At 40.6% G+C, this 21,995-nt stretch overlaps 1 protein-coding gene across 3 annotated transcripts in view; it reads left to right on the top strand.

The window, feature by feature from the left end:
• The first annotated feature begins 404 nt into the window (after positions 1–404).
• POT1 (protection of telomeres 1) overlaps positions 405–21,995 on the top strand; it is a 67,119-nt gene continuing 45,528 nt past the window's right edge. Inside the window, exons 1-6 of one of the 3 annotated variants that reach the window (XM_081023629.1) lie at positions 405–427; positions 6,012–6,084; positions 7,238–7,329; positions 14,489–14,593; positions 19,433–19,477; positions 20,459–20,509. In XM_081023629.1, coding sequence (XP_080879755.1) covers positions 7,282–7,329; positions 14,489–14,593; positions 19,433–19,477; positions 20,459–20,509 — 249 coding nt within the window. In that variant the 5' untranslated portion in view covers positions 405–427; positions 6,012–6,084; positions 7,238–7,281. Of the gene's footprint in view, positions 428–6,011; positions 6,085–7,237; positions 7,330–14,488; positions 14,594–15,253; positions 15,382–17,076; positions 17,232–19,432; positions 19,478–20,458; positions 20,510–21,995 lie in introns of those variants that run through there. The other 2 variants (XM_081023630.1, XM_081023631.1) reach the window with 2 other exon arrangements.

Below are 21,995 nucleotides of genomic sequence, written 5' to 3'. Positions count from 1 at the left end.
CTTTCTGTAGCCACCAGCTTCTTATATATTTAAGTTAACTTGGGTTCCATTAGTTGAACACTCTTGAGATCCACTGATCTTTCCTGCCCTAAGGATGTGAAGGCTCCCATATACATGTGAACCTCTCCTGATTTGTCGACGTTTTAAGCAGAAGCTTGTAATTTTAAGTGCACTTCTCAATCAGTTAAAAATGGTAACAAGTTACAGTGATACCTCGAGCATCTCGGAAGCCGAACGATTTGGTACCCAAATTCCGAAAACCCGGAAGTAATTGCTTCCCTTTTTGAACACGTCTCGGAAGTCGAATAGCTTCTGCTGTGTTTTTCTATTTTTTCCATTGACTCGGCCAGCCGCCCTTTGCTCCTCGGTTGTCGAACGCTTCGAAAGTCTAACAGTCTTCCAGAACTGATTACATTCGACAACCGAGGTACGTACCATTGTACTTGTGAATATTTATTTTATTTATTAAATTTGTATACTGCTCCCTGTCTATTCTCACTTCCTTTTTGGAGACATGGTAGCCCTACTCTTATAGTCAGATCCTGAACCAGCTTACTTGAAAGTAAGTCTTAACTGAGCGTTGCTAAAATTTAAAATATCCTGTGCTTTGTCTTATCCATATAGTCATAGCATGCTCTCTCTTCTTAGCATTGCTTTTTTATTACTGGAACCATTAGTAAACTTGGAAGAAAAATATAGATGGCTTGGGAGCTTTTCATTTAAGGCATAAACTTAAAAAAGTGTTGTGATAAAAAAATTTCCAGTCTGGTGACTTAATGGAGTTCTTTTTTCTTATAAAAGAATCAATGGAGTCTTCCAGATTTATGGACATTTTTCAAAAAACTGGAGGAACTGCACCACATTGTAACTTTTCTTTTTTACTTCCTCAACATAAAATCAGCACAGTTTGCAGCAATAATTTTCAGCTGTCTAGTAGCTGTTTCAGAAGAAGGAATCCGCATTGTGTTGCTCCATCTGTGGCTACAAATGTGTTGTAAATTCAAGTGCTTAGTGCTGGTGGTACATTAGGCCTCTTGTATAAACTTTACAGAGTAGAACACATGAGACCAGTCTTCTTCAACATGTTTGCTTTAATTTGATGATGATGATGAATTTAATTTTAAAGCCTTTTATCATTACTGGCACTTGGGGATGTAAGCTGAGAATAGTACTGTTAAACTTGAATTTTGTTTGCTGTGGAAAAAAGCTTTTCAGCGAGAACATGCAATTCAGTCATCATTACTGTTTCTTTGCTACTTTTATCTCCATGTACAGCATAAAGCCAAATATTGTATTTTTGCGTCACAGCAAACTGAGGATTACAAAAGAAAAAATCAATACAACCTTTTACTCTTTATGTAGGGTAAAATGGTGGTTAAAAAGACTCATGAATTTTTGTGATGTCAGGTATTTTTAATTCACACTCTTCTCCAGGAATACCTTTTTATCTCTAGCACTTGAAGATCACAGTAGTTATCTTCATACATTGGAGACATTCCTTGGATGTAGTGCTTCAGGAGAGGTATGGAGGGTGTAAGGAGGTCCAAGGCTCAATATCAGTTTTCGATTAATAAGCTGCAGTTTGGGAAGAGAGCTTTTTGACAATGACCCTGGCAACATATCAGGTGGAAGCTGCTACTTCCACCTTCAGTGAGGCATGGAGAACGGTTGTAGGGTATACAGTGCGTCTTCTGCTTGGATTGAAAGCCACACATTGCAAAATGGACTGCATACTTTCTTTCTTTTTTAACTGTGGCCACACCTGCCAGCATGTACGTACCGTCCTCCTGCTAGGGGTTCAAGAGTGAACATGGCCCTCTGGTCAAGAAATGTTAGTCACTTGCTGAGGGGGGCATTTAAACAACCAGTGTTCAAAATTAGCCAGGTGCCAGGTGCATTTTGCACCTTTTTTTGACCACCTGTGACCAATTGAAGCTGCCTGGGCACCGGGATGGTGCCTGACATCTCCACCATCTGGAGGTGCATGCCTGGGGATCATTGGATCTTGTCTGTTTTCACACACTCATACCCCGCCCTGTAGAATTCTATCAGATTTATTTTATCTGCACTATCGGAATGAATTTCAGGAACCAAAATGCTTTTTTCTGTACAGCCTGAGCAGGAGTAGTCACCATTAGGAAAAAGAGGTCTGAATAGGACCTGGATCGAGTGACTTTTCTTCTTTAAGTCCTCAAAGTTCTTAACTTAGCTCAGGGTTGTCATCTGAACTAGCCAGATGTTTAACTGAGAATTAATCACAGTTGGTCCATCATTTGAAAAATCAGGCCTTTGAGCTGTCTTACCCCAAAATAGTAACTAGACATTTCGTTTTGGCAACTGTAACGTTGGTTTAAGAATCCATTTGGCATCTAGCTTATATATATCTGAGTTTCTAATACTGCTGATGACATGTGACACCCTTATTAAAACATCTGCACTGGTTGCCCATCTGCTACTGAGCCAGGTTCAAAGTCTTTGTGTTAATTTACAAGGCCCTGTACAACTTAAGTCCAGGGTACCTTATGGATCACCTAAACCCTTCTATCTTAGCTTGTTTACTAAGATCATCTGCAGGAGAGTTGTTCTTTATCCCCCAAGTTGTCAAGGCGCATCTGACAACAACAAGAAACCAAGCGTTTAGTGTCATCAGCCCAGTCCTGTGGAATGTATTGGTACAGGAATATAATCTATGGCTGATTTCTAAAATAGATATGGGGCACTGAGGTGGAGTGTGGGGGGGGGGGAGAATGCCGTTTAAAGTTGTTAAAGATCACTGCCACAGTTGGTTTGTGTTCAAAGAGAGGCCATTTCTCGTTGTGCTGGCGCAAAATATATGTTCAGTACTCCATTTGATTGTGATAGATAATTTCCTCCGAGGAAACTTGCCTCATGGTGAGGAGAGAATTTAATGCATCTGAAAGCTGCCTGAAGAAGCAAACAAACTAGGTGACTGTGAAAGGCTGGCACAAAGAACACGGTTAACAAGGAAACTAGCTCTTGTTAATTTGACAGAAGCAGTTATTGGGGCATCTGCTAATGTGCCAGGGATTGCTCTGGAGGACGCACATCTGCTTTCTACCTGGAAGCAGCTTTCAAATATATTATGATGATCACAGTGGTTGTACAGCATATTTACTGTTGTTCAAGTGTGATTGCCGTGTAATACATAGGCTCAGAACAGACAAATATATCCTTGGTGTACAAGCAAAGATGCCAGAGGAAAAAAGGCAAGTTGTAATTCAGGCAGTTTAATACACAGGTCTGTTAACTACTCCTGACTCCTTCAGCTGTGTATAACATGTGCAGCGTTCAATAAATTCCGCTATTCTTGAGAGAGACAAAGAATATGCCATGTATCAAGCCAGGTGAGGAAAATTATTTCCGGATCTGGCCCACATTCTGAATTGGGTAGCTTGGAGCATCCCCACAGTTGCCTTGCTCTTTTGCAGTACAGTGGTACCTCGGGTTACATATGCTTCAGGTTACATACACTTCAGGTTACAGACTCCACTAACCCAGAAATAGTGCTTCAGGTTAAGAACTTTGCTTCAGGATGAGAACAGAAATCGTGCTCCGGCAGCGCGGCGGCAGCGGAAGGCCCCATTAGCTAAAGTGGTGCTTCAGGTTAAGAACAGTTTCAGGTTAAGAATGGACCTCCAGAATGAATTAATTACTTAATCCGAGGTACCACTGTATTCCCAAGCAGTGTTGGAAGCTCATATATAAGCTAGGTGCCAAATGGCTCCTTCAACCAGGGTTACAGTTGCTGAAACAGAATGCCTATTTGCCATTTTGGGGCCAGACTGATTGAAAGTCATCGTTTCGTGCAGCTAAAGTATCACAGAATTCTGCAGGATGTGTTGCTAGTATGTGAAAAGAGTCAGGATCCAAGGATCCCCAGTCATGGTGCAGACATCAGGCGCCATCCTGGCACCCAGACATCTTTATTGGTCACAAGTGAGTGACAGCCAGTTGCAAAACACACCTGGCAAATTTTGAACACTACTCCCAAGTACAAAGTGAAACAGATCTGCAGGGACAATATTTGTCCACTCTTCTGCCCCAAGGTTGGGCGCATCATGATCCGCAGAGAGCAGTGGAAAATTTGCCATGGCAAGCTTAAAAGTGTGGACCTTGGTTGGTCTATTCTGAGAAATCATAGAATCTTAGAGTTGTACAAAATCTTTATATTTTTTTAAAAGAATGATAGAATCATACCATTGCAAGGGACCCCAAGGGTCATCTGGTCCAACCCCCTGCAATGCAGGAATCTCAGCTAAAGCATCCATGACAGATGGCCGCCCAACCTCTGCTTAAAAGCTTCCAAGGAAGGAGAGACCAAATGTAGAAGCTAGGTTTGGAGCCCAAATTTGTGGCATTGTTATGCTTATGTGATGCTCCACTGAAGAAAGGGGAGGTGATTTTTACACATTCCTGCTCCTCCTGCCCCCGAAAAGCTGCTCTGGATTGTTGGGGGACCCTCCAGTACATCATGGCTAGGTTTTGCTAGTCACTACAGAGTGAATCAGCAAAAATTAATTCCCTTGGACTTCGTGAAGTGGGAACTGCTGGGCAAATGTTCCTCCCACAAATGGAAGGAGCCTTTCCTTTCACAGAATAATGACTCTCGATCCAGCCCAATGATTTTTAAAGATATTTTCTATAACAGTATTGAAACACGACACAGTTTGACAAACTATTTGGTTACATGAGAACTGCTCATGTAAATAAATAAACATTTACTGAATTTAAAACACCAAACTCCTTAAAAGTTAAAGGCTGCCATGGCATAGGTTCAGATGGGCCATATTTTTTCATATGCACAGGAATTAATCCTTAGTTGAGAGAGGGGGATATGCAGAGCAAGAAAGAGCAGTATTTTGGGCATTCAGGCTGAAAACTCTTGGGCAAAAAGTGTGTAGACAGCTAGGGGCACCTGCACTAGACCCACATCTTAACATCACAGTGCAGCTAGGTGTGTACATTCCATTCAAACTGTCCTGCTTTGAGTAGGAAGGTCTGGAGGGTGCTACAAAGGGCATTAAGCTGACCAGGTTAAAAGCCTGTTTGCACACAGGAGCTGTGATAATACAGCAGTGTTTCCCAAACTTGGGTCTCCAGCTGTTTTTGGTCTACAACTCCCACCATCCCTGACCACTTGTCCTGCTAGCTAGGGGTGATGGGAGTCCAACAACAGCTGGATACCCGTGTTTGGGAAACACTGTAATACAGGATCCCTGATTGTGCGGAAGCTCCTAAGCCAGGTGTGAAGAACCTGTGGCCCTCCAGATGTTACTAAACTATACCTCCCATTGTCCTTGGCGGTTATTGGCTGGGGGTGATGGAAACTGTAGTTCGGCAATTTCTGGAGGGCCACAGATTCCCCACCTCTGCTCAAGACTTGTTCGACCAAACGTGCTTAAAAAGTCCGTTCACTTTCCCACAGGGATATTGGAGTATGGGGCTGGCACAAGGGTTGGGAATGGAGGCTAAACACCTGAGGAGGGTTTAAGTTTGTCATGTTTTATGCAGAGCACAAATGAATATGGAATGTAGTTGGAGTAGGAGTGGTTGTCATGCAGCTGGAAGCCTAGCTTTTGTTGGTCAGCTGCAAACCATAAAAATGAATGTTGCCAGTTAGTGAGGACTCTCTTGAGAGTCACAGGACTCTCTGTTCTACCAGCATTATTTGGTCCAGAACGTAGCGGACAGATATTGAGCAGTTGGTCCCACCATACTTCCCCATTTGTAAAATGAGACTGACGATTGACTGCTCAGGATTGCAGTTAGGTTGTTAGATACAGATGAAGAAAGCCACTAAAGGTTTGTATATTTTATGAAGCACTTTGTTAATTGTTCTGCCACTGTAAAACCTGATGTGACGCTGCTGTCACAGAGATATTGCACATATCCGAAACGTCTGGGTCAAGTAATGAATATGATTGATATTTTCTATTGGAAATATTTTCAACTTGCTAATTAGACCACACACCCCCAATTTCTCATTTCAGGGAACAGTTGCTGCTTCCTATCCATTAAGTAAAGTGGGAAACGGGACATCTTTCTTCAAGATTATACTTCAAGGTATTTTAACATATAGTTATTGGTTGTGCTAGTTGTGCACCACAGGCAAAAGTTGTGGGATTGCAATAATGGGGATAATAACAGATATAGTGGAATATCTAAAAAAAACCAACAACCCAGGGTCATATGCTTTTACAAATGGGAGAGATGATTTATTTGAGGAGGCATCTGGAATTCTGAACTCAAAAAGTATTTTTCAAATTATAATATTATTATTTATTTAACTTACCGTTCCCTTTTTAAACAAAATACCTCAAACCACTTTACAACAGAAAAAGAATAGCAAATACAGTAAAGCCAACATGACACTAAGAGAGCAAAATCTGAAGCATTCATATTTTTGAAAAAGGAAGGCCTAAAACATCCCATCCCACTGAAAGAGACAACTAAAGGCCTGCTGAAAAAGAAATGTTTTTGCCTGGGCCTTAATAAGTAATGGTGGCTCCTCCCTTGGGAGAGCATTCCATAACTGGGGAGTCGTAACTGAGAAGCCTGCTCTTTTGTCAATACCTCCCTTGCAGGGGGCACACAAAGGGCCTTGAATGATAAGCTGTTGCTCTGGGTTGGTTCATAGGAGGAGAGGTAGTCCTGGAGTTACTGGGGTCCTGAGTTGTAGAAGGCTTTATAGCTCAAAACCAGCACTTTGAATCAAGCCAGGAAATGAATTGGTAGCTTGCCATCTTGCTGCTGAAGTCGGCACCTGTTGTAATTTCCAAACCATCTTCAAAGGCAGCCCTACATATTATGCATTGCAGCAGTCTATCCTAAAAGTTACCAGAGCATAGACAACAGAGGCTAGGCCTTCCTCTACCCTTTTTAAAATTTCACAGTCCTTATCATATATCTTTTCTTTTTATGTTGGTCCTCGCCAGCAAGGTTATCTGGACTTTCAACTACAGAATTCTGCTGTGTGCTTCATTGATTGCCTGGTAGACTAGAGCTCATTTTGTGGTCCTTACTCTGGCCTTTCGGGAGCCGCCTTATGTACAGAGATTCCCCCCCCCCTTAGTTTCATAGCTCACAGGTGTGAGTGTATTTTAATGTCCCTGGCCTCTCAGCATTTGCGATACCCTTGTGAAATCAGAGCTGCAAGGCTTTCCTTTAGTATATTCAGATAAATGTTACAGTGTCACTGTTCCTGTGTGTCTTTCAGAGTCAGAAAACCCATGTTCTAAGGCCGGTGCTATCAATACTTATATGTTTGGGAAGTTGGCAGAGGATTGTGCCAGCGTTGTACATCAAGGGGTAAATGCTTTTATTTCTTTCATTCTTAGATGTTTATTTCTTCTTGTGAACTGTTTTTCTACTGATCTTGTTGACCTAAGTGTGTTTACACGATCAATGCATGCGGCTGCCTTTTTGACCGGGTTAAGGTGCTGACTGGTGTTCAAATGAGTAGCCTCTGTGGCCCGAAATCCCTGGGTGCTATTCACCCACGTATTTCGTGTATTAAAGCTGTATTTGTGTTCCTTTTCGTCACTGGAATCGGATATAGTACTGTTTGCTTGAACAGCACTATGGCATCACCTAATGGCAAAACAGAAAGAAGCACCTCTTCAAAATAGTACTCTTGTCTTCCACCTCAGTGACAGGGAACCAGGTGTTGTCGGATTCCAGCTTCCATCAGCCCCAGCCAACATGACCAGTGGTTGGGGAGGAGCACAAGTTTCCAACCCTTGCTGTAGTTACTTACATACTCAACAGGTCACTGAGATCTGCTCTGCAGGACAGTTTTTCCTTCAAGGCCTATAGATCTCAGAAGCCTGCTCCACAGTAATGCATAGCAGGTCAATTTACAGCTTCTGAAAGCTACCAGGCGCATTTTGCTTAATGTCTGCACCATTTGGAGCTGTATGCCTCGGGATCCTTGGATCTTGACTGTTTTCACACAATAGCAACACATCCTGTGGCATTCTACCTGTGATATTCTAATGGCGCAATTGGAATGAATTTCAGGAACCATAGAATCATAGAATAGAATCATAGAATCAAAGAGTTGGAAGAGACCACAAGGGCCATCGAGTCCAACCCCCTGCCAAGCAGGAAACACCATCAGAGCACTCCTGACATATGGTTGTCAAGCCTCTGCTTAAAGACCTCCAAAGAAGGAGACTCCACCACACTCCTTGGCAGCAAATTCCACTGTCGAACAGCTCTTACTGTCAGGAACCAAAAAGTTGTATTGAAAAACATGACTTTTGATCCGTCTGGCCCCCCAAATGGCAACTAGACGTTCTGTTTTGGCGACTATAACTCTGTCTTAAGGAGCCATTTGGCTCCCAGCTTATATATTTGAGATTCTAACACTGGTTAGTGGGGCTGCCTGTTCCATGGAACAGCATTCTTGTTGAGATACAGCAGACACCCATTATCTACACTTTCTGGAACAACTGGGATTGCCTTTAAAACTGTTTTCCAGCTTTAACTGCCTGAATATCTATTTAGCCTCTTTTTCTGAAGTCCAGTATGAGCCATGGGTAGTCTTCAACTAAGTTCTTTTCAAAGTAGACCCATTGAAATTAATGTCCATGACTAAGTTAGGTCTATTAATTTCAGTAGGTCAACCCCAAGAAAACTTTACTTACTTACTTATTGAATTTATATACCGCCCTATACCCAGAGGTCTTAGGGTGGTTCACAGAAAAGATCATAATATATAAAATCAAAATAAGAACAATAACCCAATAACAACCCCCCCAAATAGAGCCACATTTCAAAAGGGTATTGAATAGCTGAACACCCCTTTTCCCCCTAAATGCCCTTTATAAGTAAACATCTTAAGACTAGTTATCTGCCCAGTTGAAAGTTATGGTAATTACCGGTCATGCCTCTGTCTTTCTATTTAGTCCCCCCCCCCCATCTGTAGTGAGCAGCTTTGCTTGCTGACTTTTATCCCAGCACAGCAGAAGATGTGTAAAAGGAAAAAAGAAAAAAAGAAAAGAGAAAAAGAAGGCCCTGTGGTAGTGGTGGTCTACCTGCCAGTATTATAGTATAGATTGGGCACTGAGAAATGATTTCAAGTTAACTCTTCTACCACATTGTTTAAAGTGTCTGAAACTTAATTAGCGCTTTGCGCCCTTCTTGATAAAAGGAGAAGTAGTAAAACAAGGCCCAAAGCACCAATTAGGAGATCACAGAGATCAGTACTGAGGACCTGTACTGGAAACTACAGCCCTTGAGCTGGAAACTTCAAACAGAGTTGAACTAGCATCAGAGTATTCACACCTCCCTTGTGTCTTGAGCCGTGGTTATGTGGACTTGTGCGTGTGGTTTTTAAGAGGCTTACTATGAATATGATAGAGGGAGGATAATCTCAGTTCCTTTAAAAAAACACAAAATTTAGTGATCAGGCCATTTTAGCAAGCCTGTTGAACTTTCTTTCTTTAAAAAAAAGTCATTGATTTAAATAGTAAATTGCGATGCAAGGAATTGGGGGTTCCCCAATGGGAGACGTAAACGGTAACATAGGAGAGTATATGCATATTGTTGCTCCTATGAATACCGCAGTATATAGCACCAAATGTGCTTGATGCTTGCATATTAGGCATATGTAGAAGATATACCCGTGTTATATCTTCTACATTGGTAATGGTGCATTTCAGAATTTAGTGCTAAGAGCAAAAGCACCATTCTTCGTGAACTATACAGTCAAGTTGCGGAGCCATCTTGCTGTAAAACTTAAAAAAAATTAGATTACATTCTGAACTACTTCATTCTGCACCAGTCTAAAATTTATCCCTATTAAATTGGGGGATTTAGTCTAGTCAGCTGTCCAGCCCTGACTTGGCAACCAAGCTCCAAAATAGCTTGTGCATGCAGTAACATCTCAAAATACTGGAACGGGAATAAAATATCCAGGAGCATAACTCTTTTGGTTTATGACTTACTTTACACCAATTTTAGAAGTGTACATTGCAGTTCTGTGTGTGGCTCTTTGGAACATATGCCCTTTTGAGTTCATTGGAGATTCCTCCATTCATTCTTTCAATTTCTATGCTGCCCATCATCCAAGGATCACAGGGTGGTTTACAATATAAAAACACAAAAATACAAACCATGGTAACAAGCAAACACCCCCCCCCCCCAGTTTAAACGGTCAGATTGTTTAATTAGCCAAAGGCTCAACAAAAGACAGTTTAAAATTGCTTCTTTGAAATATCAAGCAGATATTGTGCCTGAGTTAGGTGCCTTTTTGATAACTAAGGAAGATTGTCTACAAATGCTTAAGGTTTTCCCTCCCCATTTATTAAAAGGCAGGTTGTGGTTCAAATGTAAGAAACTTTACCCATGGATTTTTTAGTTGTTTTGTTACAGAGTTATTTCTCATTTTTTATTGAAAGGAAGATGGAACAGTGGCATAACTAACTCCTCTGCCCCCCTCCCAAAATGGTGGTACAGAATAAAATTCATTGCACCCTGGTAATTCCATTGCACATTAAGCTTTGTTGGAATTTGTTCTAATCCTTTTTAAACAATTGAATCTGTCTGTATCACTTAAGTTAGCAGTCTCCCACCCACCCCGGAAAACATTAAGGTTTGGGGTTTTCAGTCATTTAAAAGAATATCATCAGAGACTGCTGAAGTAGCAAAAAGAGCAATCATAGCGCCGTAGTTTGCTAAAAACTCAGCTTTAATCAGAAAGCTCTTTTATTTATTGTAATCAAGTAAACACACGGACAAAAGACATGCAGTAAAAGCTAATGGGAGTGTTGTTGGTACAAGATTGAATGCAAAAGATGAAGCGCTGAGGCTAAAATGCTTCTGAGGAAGAGCACATCCATCTGGAAGTACTTAGGGGGCGCAGGCAAAATTGAGATGGCACTTTAAAACTCAGACAATGCCAGAAATAACTAAGGTAAAGGAGCCTTTAACTTGCATTGCAATTCCCTGTGCTCAATTTCATTTTCTCAGGTATCTAGCTTAGTTTCCCTGACTGTCAGTAATGCAGTCTATCAACCTTCTCTTTCACCCCCTCCCTGCTTCCATGGGAGTTTGCTGGGTAATAAGCTGAGGGATGAGAGGCAACGTGGATAGCTCTCTTTTCCTCTTTCTTTCTCTTTAACCTGACTGCTAATGGTCCAATAACTGCTGACATCTGCAATCTTAGATGGCAAGTGCTGCATGCAGAAAATCCAGTACCTTTAACTTCTTCACTGCTGAAAGATACCCAGCTGCTCACTCAGAGCAAGCAGGTGGATCTGGGCCAGCACTGAAGAAGTTAATATACAGGGCATTTGACTCTCAGAAAGAGAGAGAGCGCACTTAAATCTAGCCACCAGCTTGGCTTGACTTAACTAGAAACAGCATTGTTGCTGTAACTCCTTTGAGTCGATAGGGATAAACAAGGTGCTATGTTTGGACATAACAAGAAAGCAGTGAAGCAGTATTTCAGTAGTTTGATGACCTGCTTCTTAATTGCTTTTCTACTAAAGAAGGCTGACCCTGAGAAAGCCACAGTTCACATGTGGTTTTCTAAACTTAGCAAGGACCCAAAGCCTGTCCCGTCAATAATTTTACCTGCGCAAGGAAAGCTGAAATGAATATAGCTGTGCAAAACTTGCAAGTGTACTTTTCCAAAAGTTGCAGTTGGCGCTGGTGCAAGGTAATTTTCTGGGCGATCCTGAGCTAGGAAACTAAGATCTTCAAGCAGTAATTAAAATTTGGGGCTTGCCTTTTGAAAGTTATGTCCATGTTTCTTAGTAACTTGGGAATACAATTATAGATTGTAAATGTATTCTCTACACATTTTCTATTTAAGTTCGCAGGCTAGGAACCTGTGGCCCCTCTGGCTGTTACTGAACTACAGTTCTTTTCATCTCCGCTCATGCTGTCTGGGATGATTGGAGGTGGAGTCCAAGAACATTTGAAGGACCGCAGATTCCTCTCCCTGATCTGCATAGTCAAAAATCTATTTGAATGATGTGTTAATTTAACAGTTCTGCAGTTTGTTATTCATTCCCCAATATCATCAATATAAATGATATGTTACTACATTTGATTTTGATTATTCAACACGCCAGTCTTTGAGAGTGATAGATCATTAACATTTGGCAAGAGGATGCTACCTGGCACTGATTGTAGTTGGGCGTCCAAAAACATCTGCCAAGCTACAGGTTTTCACACTTGCTTTAGATAATGGGTGGAGGTTTCTCTTTCCTGTTGTTAAAAGTGAGCTTTAAATACCATATGCTCCCCAATTAGTGTTAGAAATTCAGATATATAAGCTAGGTGCCAAATGGCTCCTTAAACCAAGGTTACAGTTGCCAAAGCGGAATGCCTAGTTGCCATTTTGGTTCCTGAAATTCATTATGATTGTGCAGATAAAATGTAACTGATAGAATTCTGGAGGATGTGGTATTAGTGTGTCAAAGCAGTCAAGATCCAATGATCCCCAAGCATGTACCTCCAGATGGTGGAGCTGTCAGGCACCATCCTTTCACCCAGGCATCTTCACTTGGTTGCAAGTGGCCAATAGGTGCTAAATGTGCCTAGCTAATTTTTTTACTGGAAAAACAAATATGAAGTGTTGTGTTTAAGCCCTCTGTGGTATAAGTATATATTGAATTTTGTGTATACCACCGTCCCTCTGTGGAGTTGGAAAACCTAAGTAACTACACTATGGTAGTTTTTGTTTTGTGAATGGTGCCATGGACCCCCTGGGTGGGTTCCGCAGAGCCATTGGGGTCCGCGGACCCCCAATTGGGGACCACTGCTCTGTCATATCCCCCCATTTTTATTTTAAACTAAAAATCTGCAAATGGTACACAACCCTCCTGAGTCTCCCTTTGCCATGTTGGATGGATCAGATAGGGACCTCATAATAACACAATCAAGTAATAGTGATTTGCTAACTATTCTTTCTGATTCGGGCCACTATGTTGTACTGATATGAATCCGATTTCAGTGTAGAACTTATATTGATTTTAGTGGGATGCATTTACCTAACTTTATGTAGATTACATCCCCTTTTTGACATTAGCTTCAAAAAAAAACATGCACAGAAAGAGTTTATCCTTTGTCACTTTCCTGTAGAAATCAGAAAATGTGTGTATGTGTTTTACTTTTCCTGTTTGAATAATAACTTTCTACACTACTTATTCTTGCAAACTGGTACATAACCTCCACCCCCAATCTGGGACTATTTTATGCTAGTGTTATTCCATTATTGCTTCAGCTTAGATTTCAAATCACTGACATTTCTTTTTTTTAAAAAAAAAAACCCCACACTACTTAAAAATGCTATAACGGAAAGTGCCATTACAAAAGTCAGTCTCCATAAAATGGCATCCTTTGACGTTAACGTCAGTTTGGCTGTTGAGCAAATACCTTATTTGTATAGGAAGAAGCAGAGGGATTGCAGTAACTATTTTTCTTTCTGATTTATACAACTGGCAAAGAGACCTTTTAGAATTGAGTTTTGCACTCATCTCAGAATTTTTATAACAAATACCTTCTGTAAGTGACTTAGATTGTTCATCACCTTTCAAGCTGTTTGAATTTTTCAGCTTGCTAATATTGTTTTGTTGGAAGAGTTGTTGTTTTTTCCCCCTAATCTTCACAGTACCGAAAAGGCCATTTTGCTCACTCCAGTAGTCAGAAATCAGAAACCAGTTCTTCGGTGCATTTTTCAAAAAGTGCCATTTAAGTTCCATATGATCGATCCTCTTGATTTATCAACTTCTTGTTTGTCGCAGATAAAATATTTAGCTACTCTTTTGTTATGTAAATACTGGCAACATTCAGACCATGAAGCTTTGCCCCATTGCCCTAGTCTTATGAAAGATGAATTGTAAGTTTTCGTAATGCAACATCTAAGTTCACTGATGACCTGCAGATGATTGGAACACCTGTGTATTCTAAAATATGTAATTAGAATCATAGAATTGTAGAGTTGGAAGGGACCGCAAGAGTGGTTTAGTCCAACCCCCTGCAAATGCAGGAATCTCAAGAATTAATTTTAAAATGATTGATACCATTTGATTTTTGACAGTGGGTAATATCTAATGCTCAGGGTAGATTCATTAAAATCTATAGATATGTCCATTGATTTTAGTGGGTCTGCTCCAAATATGACCAAACATTGAATATTCCCCTGTGCAATTCTTGATTTAAACTATTTCGATGGAGATCACTTAAGGCCTTTGTTTTCCCCAAACACTATCCCAGCTAAAGTTAATGACATATTTCAGTGGAAATTTTAGACCTGTACATAAATATTTCATATTGAAACTTTGGTTGCATTATACCTTTACATTTTTCTTTTCCAGAGGCTTTCCTAATCAGCAGGGATTTGTCATATTTTCTGAAGATCCAGGGAAATGTTTCATCAAATGATCTGATCACTAAGTACTCCGAAAATATGATAACTAATAGCAATAATGATGCATTTTTTCTCTCTCTATAGGACATCATGGTGGTAGCTGGATTCAGCGTGGCTAAGTCCACCAGTGAAGCTGATGGGCATTGCTGTCGGCTAGAAGTCTCTGACGAAGCTGGGTCAACTATTTATGTATGTTTTTCAAGCTTTTCTTCTCTCCCTTCACTCCAAAACTTTCTTAATGAGTCTGAGAGGCTGTGGATTACTAAAAAGTACATCAAGGTCTGCTTTAAAAAGATAGAAGAACTTTACCATTCAGCATACTAATAACTGGGATTCAGAGAAAACCCTTGGCTACAGCTGAGTGTCTAAGGGGGCTTTAGACTTGCATTCGTGTATCAAACAGCAACCCACCAGAAATCTTAGAATTGGAAAGGGACCACAAGGGTCATCTAGTACAACTCCCTGCAATGCAGGAACATTTTGCACAATGTGGGGCTCGAACCCACAACCCTGAGATTAAGAGTCTCATTCTTTACCGACTGAGCTATCTCTGGTGATAAGGAATCAGATGGCAGCAATCATAGAGTTCATGGCATGTGGAAAACTATTTTTGATACTGAACAGGGTTTCTAAGCAATCTGACACACTACGCGGGCCGCTGCTGCCCAAAGGGAAGAAAGTTAGCATTACTCAAATGCTTTGAAATGTGTGTAGCTCATACAGCTCTGTCTCTTTAGCAGTGTTTATAGGGTAGTTTTAGAAATGTGTAAAGTCCTATTCTCTTTCTCTACATAAAAATGTAAGGCTGCCATTGCTGGGCCTCCATTGGAGGATTTGTAGAGCCACATCACAATCCTGGATTTGCATGATGTCGGAACAGGGGAGCAAACATGAGGCAGGATTTAAGATGGAGTTTTAAAGAACAGCAAAAAGTTTGAGTAAAGCAGAAATAGAGGGACACAGAGGAGCTGGGGCAGGTAAGGGGTTTGAAGGGGCTGTGAAGGGAGTGCAGGGCTTGAGGGAGTGGAGCTGCAGAGCTAGAGAGGCCGGAGTTGCTTTGTGGGAATGGGGAGGCTGAAGGAGGCAATGGTGGATTTGGGTGAGGTGTGAAGGGAGGGATGGGACTAGCAAGGAGGGTGGCAGCAGCAGGGAGCTTGGTAAGCAATGTGAGCAGGGGCAGAAGCATATCTATTTACAGTGGTACCTCTAGTTACGAACTTAATTCGTTCCAGAGGTCCGTTCTTAACCTGAAACTGTTCTTAACAAGAGGCGTGCTTTTGCTAATGGGGCCTTTTGCTGTTGCTGCGCCATCGGCACACGATTTCCGTGCTTATCCTGGGGCAAAGTTCTCAACTCGAGGTAACTCTTCCAGGTTAGCGGAGTTTGTAACCTGAAGCATTTGTAACCTGAGACGTTTGTAACTCGAGGTACTACTGTATATCTATCTATCTAGCTATCTATTACAGTGACTAACGAAGCAGAAATTTTACATTACTGTAACAAAATGTCTCAGGTTCCACCACCTTCATCATTTGCTTTGATAAAAAAATTAGGAGGTTTCCAAGCTGGCAGTTGCAGTGCTTCTGAGTATTCTGTCCTCAAAGTTCTGGAACAGCCAGCTTGGAAAGAGCCTCACTTTTTATCTAAGCAAGGCAGACGCAGAAACATTTTGCTGTAAGAATTCAAAATTTCTGTTTTGTTAGTCACTGCAACAAATACATTGTTTTAGTGATTAGCTGCATCCTATCAGGATCCAGAACAAACTTGTCTGAAATGCTGTTTGGTGCATTCATGTTTTTCTCTCTATATATGTGTGTATATGTGGATGTATTTGCACAACACTGAGTCCCTTGGGCTTGCTGACCAGAAGGTTGGCGGTTTGAATCCGTACAACGGGGTGAGCTCCCGTTGCTCGGTCCCTGCTCCTGCCAACCTAGCAGTTCGAAAGCACGCCAGTGCAAGTAGATAAGTAGGTACTGCTGCAGCGGGAAGGCAAATGGCATTTCCATGTGCTCTGGCTTCTGTCACTGTCCTCCATGCACCAGTTGTGGTTTAGTCATGCTGGCCACATAATCCAGAAAGCTGTCTGTGGACAAACGCTGGCTCCCTTGGCCTGAAAGCGAGACGAGCGCCACAACCCCATAGTTGCCTTTGGCTGGACTTAACCGTCCAGGAGTCCTTTACCGTATATGCACATACCCCTGGGAGAGTATTGGATGTTGCTGTGGGAACCCTAACTATTATGACTTGGGCCTATAAATCCAGTTGTGCTGTATTGAAGTACCGTATTGACCTGAATATAAGCCACACCAGAATATAAGCTACGCCTTTAAAATTGGAGGGGGGAAAGGAAAAAAGGAAAAAACCACCCAAATATAAGCCGCTCCATTCCTCGCTGCTTCTGGCTGCGTACTGGGGGGAGGGGCAGCCATGCATTGCCAGCGGCCTTTTCCCTTCCTCGCTCTCTCCCTCCCCGGCCTTTGGGGAGAGGACAGGGAACTACGCGTGGGGCGGGCGCTGCTTTGTCACACTCCTGGCTCTGTTTGCCCCGCACTCCTGGCTGCATACCATAATGTCCGAATATAAGCCGCACTTTAACTTTTCATGGTCGGAATTTGGGGGAAAAGGCTTATATTCAAGCCAATACGGTAGTAGCAATCTATAGTGTTGCTGCTTTAGTTAAGGGGGAATGGCCCCTTGCCAGATTTCCAATAGTATTAGCCTTGAATTGACATAGACTTGGAAAGTTTGAGATTGTGCTGAGTTGGCAGAGTGCAGCGTATCTTTTTGATGCTTCGTGACGTTTCTCTGGGATAGCAAATATGCTGTGAATATATTTACATAGTAATAGCTTTGTTTTGGAGAATGGATAAGAGAACTAATATTTCTATAGTCAATGGATTTTAGCTCTGATCTCAAAAAGTCATGTTACCGTAAGCCCGTCTTATAGTACTTGGAGGGATGGTTTTTGTAATTTGTGTAGAATATTTGCCAAACTGAAAGGCAACTCGGATATTGCAGCTATGCAACTAATTCTGCATGCCCAAAGGGAGACAAATTTCTTTTCAATTCGTCATGTACTCTCTTGAACCTAATTTTTAGTTCATTGTTTGCTGTGTAGTTAATTATAATTAGGATATGGTTGCAGCATGCCTTTATCAGCTATGTGACAACCAGAATGTCAGAATGGTGAAGCTCCCTCAACATTTCCTCTCCACCTGTTGAGCTTCACCAGGTTGGGTGTTGGATAACTAGGTTGAAATTCCTTCCCCAACCTGGTGCCTTCCATATATTTTGGACTACTGCCCTCATCATCCCCAGCCAGCACAATCAGTGGTCAAGGATGATGGTAGTTGTGGTCCAAAAAGTTTTGTGGGTACAAGGTTAGGGAAGGCTATTAGTCATATTTTATTTTTATGAACATGGAACTTCTCACAAACCCTTTTTGAGAAAAATGAAAGGCACATGTGCTGTTTGCTTCCACTAATGAAAAGTTCATTTTAGATTGGAATTAAAGACCTAATCATGCTGTATTAGCTTAGCAGTATGAACATTAGGAGAACCTTTATTTTTAAAATGATTCTTACAGTTGCATGTATTCCTGGGGTTTGCATCTTTAATTTCCTGGAGCACCCTGTGATGTTTTCTACAACAGTAATGTGTAACTTAATGAAAGCAGCCAGATTTTAATCATTTCATTGTTTTAAAAAGGCACTTGTGCAAGTCTGTTCTTACAAACATTATTTCATTTAAACCAGGATTCATTCACCAGGGCTAAGCTATTTTCAGTGGCAGGGTTCAGCCATGGAACAGTTAACACGTGAAGTGAGTTTAAGGGCTTATCCACATTTACCCTTTGCTCCGCCCTTTCCAGGGAAAAGTAAGTGTGGATCAGCCCTAAGTGTATGCAGAATCCCCAGTGAGTGACCACAACCAGCTTACATATACCTGAAGGCCCCCATAAACAAATAGTCTGATATAAAGGGAGTCCAGAATTCTAGCGCCTCTTACTTTGGGAATTGTTGATGTTGGTTAGAGAAGCCACATGTTATCTTTTCATAAGATAAAACCATGAATACTGGGGGAGTTGGAAGACCACCAATAGCAGTGTGAAGCCTGTTTTGGCCCTTTGCCTGCCTGACAGACAGGTAACAGGAGCCCCTAAGGTAGTTTTTGTTTCTAAACAATACAGATACAGTAAGGGTGGGATGGAGAGTTAAGGGAAGCAGGTTACAGTTTGCAAGGTGCGGGGAAATAACAAGGGAATACTACAGCTACAGTCAAGCTGACCAGAGTTTAGGCATGTACTTAGGTGGATGCATCCCAGATGTCCAGATAAGTGTCTGCTGCCCAAAGTAAACAGCCTGTTCAAAAGCAGAAAGGATTTGGAAAAGGGATTCTCTCTCTCTGTTGAAGGATTTGGCTTCACATTCATGTGCGCCCACAAGATCCGGTTTGCTGTTTTACAATTCACAAAGCACAAAATATAGTTTGGGGAATGTAGGCATCTGTGAAGTTCAGTGAAGTCCCTAAAGCACAGTAATCATTCAGGCAGCTGGGTAAGACATGCCCATCTCTAATACGATAGTGATTAAATTGGCACCAATGTAAAATCAATACCATAACTTGCACAAATCTTAAATGCTATAAAACGTATGAGTCCAGTATGAATACTCGTGTATTATCTTTATGAAATGTGTTTAGCGAGGAGTGAAAACCTTGGGCAGAATTCCATTGACTACTGATAGTGTTGCCAGCTCTTTTCTGGTCTTGCCCTCACATCTATCGGAGCAGCTTGAAACAATTTTGAGTAAATAAAGCTTTTCTTAAGATCAGGAGAAGGGCCAGTAAAAAAAGAGGCAACTCTAAGTACCCAAGGATAAGTGGTTTTGACAAATGCAACTGAAAGATGAAAAATGAGATGCACACATTTTGTATAAAATTTAAATTTGAAATTCTTGAGGGATTCTCATTTGTGCCATTGTAGGCTGGGGTAGTTTTGAAGACACTTTGTTGTTGCTTTTGTAGATAAAAATGAAGAGGAAAATTAAAAGCAGAGAAAGCACCCACCAAGTAGGTATTCTGTTACTGTATCTTTGTAGCATTGAGTGTTAAAAATGCTGATAATAAATTAATTCATATTATTTCTTAAAGACTTGTTTTAAATTGAAAGAGCTACTTTGAGTGAAGTTCCATTTTGGATCCACATGGCAGTGTAAAAAAAATGCTATGGTTTGTTGTAGCATCCAAACCTTGACCATGGTTTGTTTTCAAACAAATCACTGTCTGGGTTTGTATCACATGACAAGCCATAGTATGGCTTGTTTGAGCTCTGTGGATGGGAAGAATTCATTCTGGGGCCAGCATGGCAGAATAAAGGCACATCCATTATTAACTCATAAACGAAGCCAGGTAAACTGGCTTGTCATGATATGCAAACTAGGTCCTAGGAAGCCATAGAGTACATTTGTGCAGTATGTTTTATAAAATACAGAAATTTAAATTACCAAGGGAAGAATTATCCCTCAATCTATCCCAGGACAGCCTGGGAACCTTTAGGAATATTTTAAATCCTACCCATTTGATCTGCCCTTTTGAGCTCAGGGCTAAGTTGTGAAATGATGGAGGGGTTTTAGTGAATTTTCTTTACTTCAGTTTTATTTTGATATTGGCCATAATAGAAATGTGCATTATTAAACTATTCTGTTCTGTTAGTTTGTGTGTTTTTTATACTAACACCAAATATTTGAGATAAAGTAGTCTATAAAAATATAAATGTTTGTTGATTAGAATTGTTGCTTTACATAAATATTTAGGTAGCATTTGCTATATGTTTGACATAAGACAATTCACTTAAATTGCAATGTAATAAAAATGCATACATTTATTATTTCTATATTTTAAGTTATCTATACATAATAGATTAACTTCCAGCATATATTTGTTCAAAGAACAAAGAATGTCCATCTTAAAATATTGGAATAAAAAATCTGAAATGATCCTTATTGTCTTCCAGTTTGTTCTAACAATCTTCACTTCTGTTTTTCTCCGCAGGTGTGTACTAGGTCATCCAATACAATTACTGGTTCAGAAACTGTAGCCATGGTAAGTTTTGTTTTGGTGTTTCTTTTATTTTTGTTTTAAATCGTAGAAGGCATCGCAAGTTCAGTGCCTGAAGCAAGTTTTACAGCAACTTTAAGATGGTCTGTAGAAATGGCTATAGATCTCAAAATAATTTTGCATTAGCTGCTGTAGGGAACACAATTAGAAAAGGAATAAGGCAGAGAATAGGTGTCCAGAAATTTTGAATAAATCCAAACACATGCTAGGTTTCCTCCTTTGGACATCTCTCTTTACACTGTGAGGCTGGGAATGCTTTATGATTGTGTTTTCCAGCTACTTTAATTTGTCTTACGTATATAGAAAAATTCTTTTCAAGCAGCCCCACTAAATAAAAAAATACACCAGGCTGTAGAGGCTCAGAAACTCTGGCAAGTGTGCTAATTTCCTGAACATCTTGGAGGTGGTCTGCAAGTATTATGACTGTTATTAGGCTAGCCAGCAGAACAAGGTGATGACGGAAATAATTAAAATGCCTGTGGCACCTTCTGCTGGTTGCTGGAGAAAGTACAAAAATTCATGTGTTCCAACAGCCTTTCCAAAACTTTATTAAAGCAAATTTGCTGTATCAGGAGAGGGCAACATTGTAGATTTTTTGACATGTGTACAACTGGTTGGCAAGATTCTATACTCACTAGGGCCAGACTGAAATTCAAATGTGTCAAAAATCAATTGGCAAAGATCTAAAATCAGTTGGCTTTCTCATTCTATATGTTGGACCCATGTGTTTTCTCTTCTCATGTAAGTAGCTTACACACTTATTCCAACCACAGAATGTACAGCAAATGGGTTTTTTAAACATCCTGTGAAATGATCAATCAACATGTGTGATAACTATTAAAACTACGGAAATTAATCAGGGCTATTGTACTAGAAACATTTAACTTAGGATTGGACCCGGTGGTTTTTTTCTGTTAAACTATACAGATGGTTTAGTTATACAGCAACATAAGGAATCTGTGTCATTGTATGGTGTTGGCAACAATAATTTTGTTGGCAGAAAAATGGAGATCAGCAACGATACCAACCATTAATAAATACAGAGAGAAAATGTAGGAATTTGCTTCAATGGCCAAGCTAGCTTGTTATGTCAGAGAACATAACAAGATGAATTTGCAACAAATGAGTAGGTGCTTATTAAATATAGGAAGGATTTAATCAAAACATGTTGTGGTTTTACACTGTTTTGAAGTTTGGTTTGTTGAGGATAGTTAAACAAATTATTTAATCTATTCTTGTAGGTTATGATATAGGTTCTGGTCTCTTTCTTTCCTTCACTTAGATTAATGCCTTTTGAAATAATAAACAAATTTGTATCTGCAAACGTTTTATAGCTTTAACTCTGCAGATGTACTATTTAAATTAGAAAAGCAAAAAAAGCTAGTGTTTCTGGAATGGTCTGATATTTGCCGTTTGCCAGGAAATAACTTTGGCTGTCTCATAAGAAGAGTCCTGCAGGATCAGACTCGCA

This window comes from Podarcis pityusensis (assembly GCF_964106645.2).
Source record: "Podarcis pityusensis genome assembly, chromosome: 10".
In the NCBI taxonomy this organism is placed as follows: Eukaryota; Metazoa; Chordata; class Lepidosauria; order Squamata; family Lacertidae; genus Podarcis; species Podarcis pityusensis.
The sequence above is the reverse complement of the archived record's forward strand: the minus strand, read 5'-3'. Positions and strand labels throughout refer to the sequence as shown.